This window comes from Panulirus ornatus, chromosome 40, assembly GCF_036320965.1.
Source record: "Panulirus ornatus isolate Po-2019 chromosome 40, ASM3632096v1, whole genome shotgun sequence".
NCBI classification, from domain to species: Eukaryota; Metazoa; Arthropoda; class Malacostraca; order Decapoda; family Palinuridae; genus Panulirus; species Panulirus ornatus.
This window is the reverse complement of record NC_092263.1, coordinates 9,112,349-9,124,380: the sequence shown is the minus strand read 5'-3', so window position 1 is coordinate 9,124,380 and position 12,032 is coordinate 9,112,349. Positions and strand designations below refer to the sequence as shown.

The window sequence follows — 12,032 nt, the reverse complement described above, 5'->3', positions numbered from 1 at the left end:
AAAACCTTATTCACTCCATCCTTCCATCTTCAATTCACAGTGACCTGTCTTTTCACATATTCTTCAACGCTCTTAGGAGCTGTGCTCCCTCAAACATCCTATGACTCACTTCAGCTTCCATGGTTTCATTTGTTGCCATGTCCTACTCCCAGGAATCTAAAACACTTCACTTCCTCCAAGTTTTCTCCATTCAAAGTTATACTGTCTCTTTGCAGTGCTAAACCTGACAACCGTACTTTTATTCTTTTTAGGAATCATACACTGAGCAAGGGAAATGAGAAAACCATGCTTTCTCTGGGAATAAAACAAATCCTAGTGAAACCATGTAAGTATCCCAAAATTAGTTTAAGGACAGGATCACCACTGTCTCCTCTAGGGAACAAAGCTTCTTTCATTTGCTAAAAATTTGGATTTATAAAACACAAAATAAATCACTCACCACTTGGCACTTACCTCAACATAGCTCTGGTTTGTGTCTTTATTCTGAACCCCCTCTTTTCTGAATATTTTTAAAGATGCTATATACTAACATTAAAAAGACTTAACTACATGGGTTATGAGATACCTGACATAAGGGCAAGTGTGACAGCATTTAAGGAAATAAAAACAATATGTCTCCTCAACATGGAGAAGGGACATAAAATCCATTCACATAAGATGCAAAAAAATTTTCATGGAAGAGGAAAACAGATACTCCTTCATATGTCTAATTACAGCTGGTGGAGTTACCCCTTTAATTGTTATCCTGGGATTGTCACCATCCAATTCATAATTCCACATAATGATATCTCCACCTTTAGATCCCACAGCTACTACGTTAGGATTTGTTGGGTGCCAGGCCATAGCTGTTGTTCGCCGATCAAATCCTGAATATCTCTTGTGAATTCGAAGTTGTGAGGTTGTTTTCATCACAGGAGAGTTTAGAGCCTGAGGAAAAAATGCCAAATATCAAAATTCGATACAAAGTATGGAAAGCTGAGGACTATGAAAAAGAAACTTAAACATGAGACTATTACCATCAATCATGGTGTCCATCTCAAGAGTGAATGGCACCACCTGTGGCTTAAGGCATCCATCCAACGTAAGTCTTTGAAAGCATCTATAGCACAAGTCTCTAATAAATGTTCCTCTTATTTGTCCACATGATCAATGAAATGATTAAATCTTGGAGTACAGCTTTCACTGGAACCCAGATCAAAAAAAGTAAGGCTTGGTATACCCAGAAAAGTCCTTTTCATAGCCAGCAACCAAACTGTGCTGATGTAATGAATTGCAAAATGAACTCACCCAAAAAAAGCTCCAAATGTTTCTGAGACTGCATATTGAGTTCAGATTATTGTAGCAACTTGTGAGCCTCTTCCCATGAAAGCAAACCAACCTATCCCAACTCAGGTAAAATTCTAAACTGAGAATCAACACCAGTCCAATGTATCCTTTGAAGCATCCTAATTTCTTCACTTACCAGAGTCATAAATAGAATCCTAACAAGAGTTTATCAGACATAATGGGAGTAACTGAATAAGATTTAATAGTGCTGCCTTAATTTGGTTACATACCTGATCTTGCCATACTGGGGGATGAGTTCCTTGGGTGACGTTTCTTAAGTAATGTACAATATGGCAACTAACACGACCAAGACAATCCATTCCTCTTTTTCTCCTATTTATAATAAATGACACATTCTCCTTTTCTTCATGAACCTGTAAACATAGTATAATACACTATAAAATACTGATTGTAATCAAAGGAATATAACTTTTGTTTTTGTTCATGACAAACTGTAAATACATAACAATCCACTGTAAAACAGAGTTTAAGAATAAAACTATTCCATTTGTTCATGAATCTGTAAGTAAAGTATATTAACATGCACTATAACTATCATTTCTTTTTTTATATTTGCTTGCCATCTCCGAGGTAGTGCCAGGAGCATATGAATGGTCTCACTCACACCAACTCTCTAACTCTCATGTATGATGTTCTGAAACTAGACCCCATCCTCAGCCAAGCCCCATAGACTATTCCATGGATTTCCAAACTACTTCACATGCCTTGGTTCAGCTCACTGACAACACGTTACCCTCTATATACCAAAGCACACTAACTCACTTTATTCCATGCATGCCCTCATCCTCCTAAATGTTCAGGCCCCAACAACTCAAAGCCTCTCTCACTTCATCTATCCATCTCCTTAGTCTTTGCATTTACTTCATCCTTGCTCCTTCCTCTTCTGACATGTATATCCTCTTAGTCTCTCCATACTCATCCTTTCCAATTGGCCAAACTATTTCAAGAAACCTTGGTTTACTCTCTTCATCATAATTCAATTAATGTCACACACCTCAATATGCTGTCATTCCTTACATGATCAATCTTACACCACATATTGCCCTCAACTATTTCATGTCAACGCATTCACTCTTCCATTCTTATATATTCACAGTCCCAGGCATGCACTCAGACAACATGGTTGGGAATAGCAAACCATCATACTTATCTATTTTTTTCTTACAAACAGTGACTTATCCTTTCACCCATTCCTCAATGCATCAGGGACCTTTGCCCCCTCATTCAACCTATGTCTTGCTTCAGCTTCCATAATTGCAGCTGCTGCCAAGTCCATTTCTAGTTTTCTAAAGCACTGCACTTCCTACAGGCTCTCCCCAAACTCGCACACAAACCAACCTGTTTCACCCCCCTGCCACCCCTAATTACCGTACTTTTATGTACATTAACTCTTAACCACTTCCTCTTGCTCACTCTTTCAAACTTGGACACCTCATCTTCAGCAACTTCTCACTTGAAACTGCCATCAGAATAATGTCACCTCCATGCAGTGACTGGCTCATCTCTCAGGCATCCCTACACTCAGCATACTGTAGACTTGTCTAACTCTCTATGACCGTTCCATTTACCTCCCTCACTACTCCATCCATAAACTGATTAAACAGCCATGGTGACACCCCCCACCCTTGATACTGACCCATCTTTACTTGGAACTATTTGCTTTCCTCCCTTCCTACTCACATACATGCCTTAAACTCCCACTAAAAGCTCCTAACTGTAAGTAAAGTACAATAATATGCACTGTATTGAGAAAATAAGTTTACTCTTTTTGTTAAACCTGTTAACATAGTACAATTTACAAAAAAAAAAAAAAAAATACAAACTTTAATACAGAAAACAAAACTAGTTCTTTTGTTCATTAACTTGTAATAACAGTGTATTACACTATAAAATAATAATTAATAGCAAATATAATGAAATACTCCTTATATTCATGAATCTGTGTACAACAAAAAAATGGAGTTTAGTAAAAATTATAAACTTCCATTTGTTCTAGACCCTGTAGGTACAGGTCAGAGCTCTCTAAAATACTAACCTTAAGTACAAAACTACACTAGGTCCATACCTATAACTTACAGAATGATCTACTTAACATATATTTGCACAATTTAAAGATTCATGCTGATATTGCTTAAAAATCATGATGGGGGTAAAACCTTGTTTGATTTACGAGAGGCACTCTCTTGACTCCTTTTAGGTTTGTTTTTCTTATTTCTCTGGAGCTTCTTAGATGCCACCTTCTTTTTCCTTGAGCCTGACGTATATGGTGAAGAAAAGTTAATGTTGGTAGGCTCAAAGTCATCGTCATCATCATCAGAATTACCTACATCCACTGAGACTCTGTTTCCCTTTCTCTCTTTCCAAGAACTGAGAAATAAAACATATATTAGTGGAATCTCCTTCACGAGACATTATAACTAAACTGGATGTCAAATATATGCTATAATGTTGAATTTTGTATTGTATATCATTATATCTTAAATTCTGTACAGTATTTCATTCAGTGATAAATTGAATAGTCATTTACTACAGTTTCTCATAAAGGTCTAACCTTAATATCTTTGAAATTAAAAATATTTTATTTATTTATTCACTTATCATTAATCGCTGTTTCCCTCATCAGTGATGTAGCACCTGGAAATAGACGAAGAATGGCCTATTCACTCATATACACACACATATATATATATTCCCTCAAAGGCCCAGTCCTCTGTTCTTAATGCTACCTCGCTAATGCGGGAAATGGAGAACAGTATGGAATATATATACATAAATGCCCATACAAGCACATATACATACATATCAGCATATACATATATACACATACAAAGTCATATACATATATACACATGTACATATTCATACTTGCTTGCCTTCATCCATTCCTGGCACTACCCCAACCCACAGGAAACAGCATCGCTACCTCTTGCTTCAGTGAGTTAGTGCCAGGAAAACAGACAAAAAAAAAAAAAGGCCACATTCATTCACATTTAAGTCTCTAGCTGTCATGTGTAATGCACCTAACCCACAGCTCCCTTTCCACATCCAGGCCTCAAAGACCTTTCCATGGTTTACCCCAGATGCTTCATATGCCCTGGTTCAGTCCAATGACAGCACATTGACCCTGGTATACCACATCATTCCATTTCAATCTATTCCTTATACCCCTCTTACCCTCCTGTATGTTCAGGCCCCGATTGCTCAAAATATTTTTCACTCTATCCTTCCACCTCCAATTTGGTCTCCCTCTTCTTGTTCCCTCCATCTCTGACACATATATCTTCTTTGTCAATCTTTCCACACTCATTCTCTCCATATGTCCAAATCATTTCAACACACCCTCTTCTGCTCTCTCAACCACAGTCTGTTTATTTCCACACATCTCTCTTACCCTTTCATTACTTACTTGATCAAACCACCTCACACAACATATTGTCCTCAAACATTTCATTTCCAACACATACAACCCTATCTATAGCCCATGTCTTGCAACAATATAACATTATTGGAACTACTATTCCTTCAAACATATCCATTTTTGCTGTCCGAGATAACATTCTCTCTTTCCACACATTCTTCATTGCTCCCAGAACCTTCGCCCCCTCCCTCACCTTGTGATTCACTTCCACGGTTCCATTTGCTGCTAAGTCCACTCCCAGATATCTAAAACATTTCACTTCCTCCAATTTTTCTTCATTCAAACTTATATCCCAATTAACTTGTCCCTCAACCTTACTGAACCTAATAACTTGCTCTGATTCACATTTACTCTCAACTTTCTCCTTTCACATGCTTTTCCAAACTCAGTCACCAACTTATGCAGTTTCTCACTCGAATCAGTAACTACAGCTGTATCATAACCTAACCTAACCCAACAGACTGTATACTGGCCCCCCTCTCTAAAACTCTTACATTTACCTCCCTAACCAACCCATCCATAAACAAATTAAACAGCCATGGGGACATCACACACCCCTGCTGCAGACCAACATTCACTGGGAACCAATCACTCTCCTCTCTTCCAACTTGTAAACATGCCTTACATCCATGGTAAAAACTTTTCACTGCTTCTAGCAACTTACCTCCCACACCATATACTCTTAAGACCTTCCACAAAGCATCTCTATCAACCCTATCATATGCCTTCTCCAGATCCATAAATGCTACATACAAATCCATTTGTTTTTCTAAGTATTTCTCACACATTCCTCAAAGCAAACACCTGATCCACACATCCTCTATCACTTCTGAAATCACACTGCTCTTCTCCAATCTGATGCTCTGTACATGCCTTCACCCTCTCATTCAATATCCCCCCATATAATTTCCCAGGAATACTCAACAAACTTATACCTCCATAGATTGAACACTCATCTTTATCCCCTTTGCCTTTGTACAATGGCACTATGCATGCCTTCCACCAATCCTCTGGCACTTCACCATGGTCTATACATACATTGAATATCCTTACCAACCAGTCAACAATACTGTCACCCCTTTTTTTAATAACTTCTACTGCAATACCATGCAAACCTGCTGCCTTGCTGGATTTCATCTTCCGCAAAGCTTTCACTACCTCTTCTCTCTTAAGCATATCATTCTCCCTCACCTGCTTACTTTGCACACCACCCCGACCAAAAGACCCTATATCTGCCTCTCCATCATCAAACACATTAACAAACCTTCAAAGTACTAACTTCATCACCACCTGTTTTTACTTCCCCAGTTGCCCCCTTCACCAATGTTCCCATTTATTCTCTTGTCTTATGCACGTTATTTACCTCCTTTTTAAAACATCTTTTTATTCTCCCCAATGTTTAATGATACTCTCTCACCCCAACATTTGCCCACTTTTTCAACTCTTGCACCTTTTTCTAGACCTCCTGCCACTTTCTTTTATACATCTCCCAGTCATTTGCACTCCTTCCTTGTGAGTATCGTCTCTTTCACTAACAACTATACTTCTTCACCACTCACTACCCTTTCTAATCTGCCCACCTCCCACCTTTCTTGTGCCACAAGTATCTTTTGCACAAGCCATCACTGCTTCCCTAAATACATCCCATTCCTTATCCACTCCCCCTCATCATTTGCTCTCACATTTTGCCATTCTACACTCAATCTCTCCTGGTTATTCCTCACATAAGTCTCCTTTCCAAGCTCACTTACTCTCACCACTCTCTTCCCAACATCTCTTCTTTTTTGAAAACTACAAATCTTCACCTTTGCCTCCCCAAGATAGTGGTCAGACATCCCTCCTGCTACCCCTCTCAGCACATTAACATCTAAAAGTCTCTCTTTTACCTGCCTATCAATTTCTTATAAAAAAAGTTTCTTACAATAACATGAGTTTTATATTATTGTATTATACACTGTTTTGCACCCACATACAAAAAAATTACATTTCATTTCTACAACATTTCATGTTAATTACACGATTTTCTAATTATGAGAATCATTCAATCATGAATGTTTTCTCATAAGCAGGCGTAATTTCTTTTAAAAAGGGGAGTAATTTTCTCACTGACATGGCTTTTGCTCATAAGTAATCTATCTGTAATTCTGGATTACCTTCTAGAATGTCACTGTAACATCTAACACATGAATACAACACTCATATCTACACTCGATATCATTCATTCCAAGGAAATTTACATGTCACTATGGGAGCTTTTACCTTGAATCACAGACAATATGCTCATTTTATTTATTCATTCCTTGTTACCCCTGGACCCCATGGCTGCACTGGACCATAGTGAGAATTTCTTTGAACTGTACCCTGTTTTGTCAAAAGATCACACAGACTGGCCAAAGGTGACTTCACTTGCAGTGTAAACTTAAGTACGCAGAGTCTGGTAACAGCTTTCATACTTCTTCATCACTAAATGAAAATCACAGTTAAGACTAGTCACTCAATATCTTAGTATTCTCAATATAATGACAAATCTACTCACATTTTAAAACAATTCATTATCTTAGAGTTCTGAACATAATGACACGTTTACCTACTCTGTAATCTACAAATGCAGATTTTTTCCAACCATGTAAATTGGTGAATGATTAGCAACCACTATACAATATATAATCTAAATCATGGAGCAGTTGTAAGGGTATTTGTACCTTTTTCCTTCAAGTGGTTAAAACAGAAATTTGAACAGATGTCAAAATTGCTTACTTACGGAGTTATGGGCAAAAACATGTCCCTATCACAGGCCATCTTAGGTGAAAAAAAGTAATTATGATCTTTCATAGAACCATCTTTACAATGATACCACTAATTTGGAAACCTATCATCTTTAAGTCTGTCCCCACTGATATGGGGTAGATCTAGTATATAAGGCCTCCAAGTTCACATAAACATATCTCAAAACCGTGGAGACTGTGCTTACGTTAAACATGGACTTCAAAGCACACTGTTACACCTTTAAGTCTTCTTCCATACAAGATTACTCTCATGTGAGGTTTCTTACTACTACTCTAAATGATCATCTCAATCCTAAATAACTAAACTTCCCATAAACTCCAATTCTTTACAGTTCAAACTGACACTACAATATGTATGCCCATCTCTTCCATAAACTGTTTATATTTTTTCCAAGCACATATCATGAATGCAAATCAATATTCTAATCTTCTAATTCAGCTGAAACTGTAAAAATCTTTTGAAGAGTTGGGGAAAAAGAAACATACTGAGTTTTCACTAAAATTTAGAGCACGTCCAGTGGGAATGTTGAAGGAGAGCGTCCAACTGGAAAGCTTCTCCTTCAACATCTTAGATTTACTGTCTTCCATGTTATAAAGAGGTAGACAAGGGCTGTGCAGGTCAGGGTATACCATTCCCCCATAAGAGAATTAGCTATGGTTCATGGGACTGACTGACTGTTTTAAGCCTGTAATTCAATAAGGCTTTTCATCTCAAACAACTTCTGCTGGACGTAGTCAATTTTTCGGTGAAAATTCAATACTTTTCCTTTTCTAAAAATTTTGTCTTGTTTTTCTATATTTCCAATGGCTATTCTTCCATAGGGTAAGTAGAAAGAAATGGTAATAATGAGGCATATCTAAAGTACAGTAAATGATGATGATGACATTTTCATCGTCATTTATCATATATAACTGGATCTAATGTACTTGTGTTATATGCCTTACAAAATCTCAATTAAGAGCAGTAATTTTTCAAAGTCATGCCAGCATCACATGTCAATTGTCAAAAGATTCTCCATATGCAGGTTGTGTCTGGTCTTTAAGTGATAATCGTAAACATATCTTGTAATTTTGGAAATATTTTTGGTTTTATTACTGCCTCTCAAATCAATTTCACCATCTTAATAATACTGTGAAAGTGTGCATCATTTAAATAAACTCTCCAATCAGTGTTACATAGAGACAAGATCATAAAGTTGCATTTACATTCACCAGGGATAATACTTGGCCAGCTACAGAAGACAACGATTATCTATGAAACTGTCTGTTGTCCGGAAGTCCGAAAGATTCCAGCATTTTTCACACTTCACACCTCACCTTTAATCTAAATAAGGTAAGTTTCATTTTCTGTAACTTTAAATCTTAAGCACCCAAATTTAATAGCTCTGTCTTTCCTATGGGATACAAGAGGTTAAAGAATCTTATTTTCTTAGGTTTCCAAGGATTATTGTCTTTTCATTGTTCTTAACCTTTCAGTTACTCTTTGTTCAATGCCTTGCTGGCTTTGAGGAGGCATCAGTCACTGACCACCTCATCCATCCTAGTCTACAGCTATAGAGTAACATCATTTGTTAATCACGTCTTTTAAAGGGCAGCTATTGCAAGAATCATTCAGGAATTTCAATGATTTTGCTTTGCAATAATAGCTTAAGTCTTTAAAGTACAATGAAACGAGAGACGAGATGTCACATTCTTTCCTATGATTATAGATAAACCGATAGTGGTGAGGGCTATGAAGATCATGGAAAATTGAAATTCAGTAGCACGGAGTTAAAAATATTTGTAGATAGACAGATCCTAGGGAAAAACCTCATCTAACCTCCTCTATCAACCAAGATATATTGCAGAAATATAGCACAATTACATAGTGTGAGCTACTGGGGAGTTGGGTGAGTGAAAAGGCTGCTTTACGGGAGATTTAATTGGCTCTCTCAGCTGGCCAGTGTGGTTTAAACTATTGGCTGTAGGTGAGATGCTTAACAAAAAAAAAGTTTTCGTTATATTTCGACAGTAACATTGGAAAGCTATATATGTATATCAGCTGCTCGAACAGCTTGGGCTGGTCCCTAACTTAGGTTAGGTTGTCCTGTGAGATTTACCAGTGTGGGTAAATATATTATCTGGGGATGATTTATAATATATATATATATATATATATATATATATATATATATATATATATATATATATATATCAGGGGAAGAACTGACAGCAGAAATGATGGTCATATAAGGGGGGAAGGTCTGTCGGTAAGGGGGCCTATGAACATTATATATCTGGGGTAGTCAGTATCTGGGGAAGGACTGTCTGTATGGGGGCTTGATGATCAGTAATATCCAGGGAAGAACTTTGTACGGGGGGGCTCAGGAAAAGGACTCAGTACATATGATGGGTAAATATCCTGGGAAATAATATATATCAGGGTGGGCGAACTGTCAGTATGAGGGCCAAAGTATCCGTAAATATCCGGGGATATTTACGGATATCGGTATGGGGCCCAGAGTATTGGCCAATATCCGGGGGAGAACTGTCAAGTCAGTACCAGGGGTCGGGGTGTAAATATCGGTAAATATCCGGGGGGAAGTCAAGTAATTATCAGGGGGGGCGAGTATCGGATATGTGCAGAAGTGTCGGTAAATATCAGGGGACGTTGCCCTCACCATCACACCATCACGCTAATTATCTACTTACAAAATAGATAAGTGTTGCTACCGTACTCACACATACACACACACACACACAACCTCCGGAGCCAATTTGTACTGTATTAAAGAATTTAAATTCTCGCAATTTTTTTTTTTTAACAATTATCGATGCTCAACTCTCTCTCTCTCTCTCCTCTCTCTCTCTCTCTCATACATATACATGCCAGTAACTATACGGGGGAAAAAAAGGTCGTTAGAGATATAATTCCAATAAATGTAACTATAGAAATATAATTCCAATTAACGTCACACTACATCGGTGCCAATTATCAGCCAGAATAACCCTTAATAATAATATATAAAAATAACCCACATTAATGTGGCTTCACAACATGTAAGGAGGCTCAAGCACACATATTTTTTTGGGGGGAAGGGTTGGCGGCTACGAAATATATTTCAAAATGTGTTACTTGTTTTACATGAAAGACCTTGTTCTTCACCACCTCCTATATATATATTATAATTGACCTTTGATAGTTATAGCACATGGCTTGCTGCTATAGCCAGCCAGACGACCCCCTATATCTTCCTGTGACTATAATGCTATATGGCTAGACGACCCCCACCTACACACATACACTCTGGCCTCCTCCCCGGAATTTTGAGCTCAAAATGAGATTTTGGAGGTTGTTGTTGTAAAGGTTTTGAAGGTTGTTGTTGTAAAGGTTTTGATGGTTGTTGTAGTAAAGGTTTTGGAGGTTGTTGCAGTAAAGGGTTTCAAAAAAAACACCTAAAATACACGCATGCGTCTACACTTATCAAGGCGGCCTGGTTTCTCCCTCGATTTCTCCGGGCCCTATTTGCCCCGTGGGGCTCAAAGCATCCTGGGATATTATCCCTAGACTCTTGGGAATCCCTCTAGCTCTCCCGAGCCCCAGGGAACGGCTGGGATCATCCCAAACACGCGGGAATCCCAGGAGCAACACGCATCCCCCCGCGACAAAGATGGCGGCGCGGACGTCGCCACACGGAGGTGGGTGGCTGAGAGATGGAAGGCTTGGGAAGGAAGCCATTTTCCCCAGGACCTGCGCTTGCAGTCATGGCCTCAGGTGTAGGAACGTGAGCAGGCTGGATCAATTACTCACCCCATGGTGACAGAGAGGGAAGGTGGGAAGCCCTGGCCTGTATCATCCAATCCTCCCGCGCTGGGCCTGTAACATGGCCTTGGCTTAGTTCCTGCACCTCACACGGAGGTTACGTCATCAGCGGGGGGGGGAAATAGGGGACTGAAATAGGGATATATTTCAATAAATATATAATCCAGGTGGATTATGGAGCCTTGGGTTACGTATATTGACGTCCTTAAATTGGGGACTAGGTCTGCTTTCTCTGCTGAACAGCATTTTTGTTCCCAATGCTAAATAAATGGGGAGATAAATGTGCCATGTGCAACAGCTTCTGTTACAAGATACGCATATATTTCAATAAATATATAATCCAGGTGGATTATGGAGACTTGGGTTACGTATATTGACGTCTTTAAATTGGGGACTAGGTCTGCTTTCTATGCTGAACAGCATTTTTGTCCGTAATGCTAAATAAATGGGGAGATAAATGTGCCATGTGCAACAGCTTCTGCTACAAGAAACGCATATATTTATATAAATAGATAATCCAGGTGGATTATGGAGACTTGGGTTACGTATATTGACGTCCTTAAATTGGGGACTAGGTCTGCATTCTCTGCTGAAGAGCATTTTTTTGTCCCCATTCCTAAATAAATGGGGAGATAAATGTGCCATGTGCAACAGCTTCTGATACAAGATACGCATATAT

The 12,032-nt window shown here is 38.5% G+C and overlaps 1 protein-coding gene across 3 annotated transcripts in view; it reads right to left on the bottom strand.

Moving 5' to 3' along the window:
- Positions 1 to 11,466, bottom strand: part of LOC139761343 (DNA damage-binding protein 2-like) — a 50,919-nt gene extending 39,453 nt beyond the window's left edge. The window contains exons 1-4 of one of the 3 annotated variants that reach the window (XM_071685423.1): positions 11,342 to 11,466; positions 3,504 to 3,714; positions 1,557 to 1,700; positions 730 to 927 (exon numbers count right to left, since the gene is read on the bottom strand). In XM_071685423.1, the coding sequence (XP_071541524.1) occupies positions 730 to 927; positions 1,557 to 1,700; positions 3,504 to 3,714; positions 11,342 to 11,346 (558 nt within the window). In that variant the 5' untranslated portion in view covers positions 11,347 to 11,466. Of the gene's footprint in view, positions 1 to 729; positions 928 to 1,556; positions 1,701 to 3,503; positions 3,715 to 3,898; positions 3,982 to 10,724; positions 11,209 to 11,341 lie in introns of those variants that run through there. The other 2 variants (XM_071685422.1, XM_071685424.1) reach the window with 2 other exon arrangements.
- Between the last annotated feature and the right edge of the window lie 566 nt (positions 11,467 to 12,032).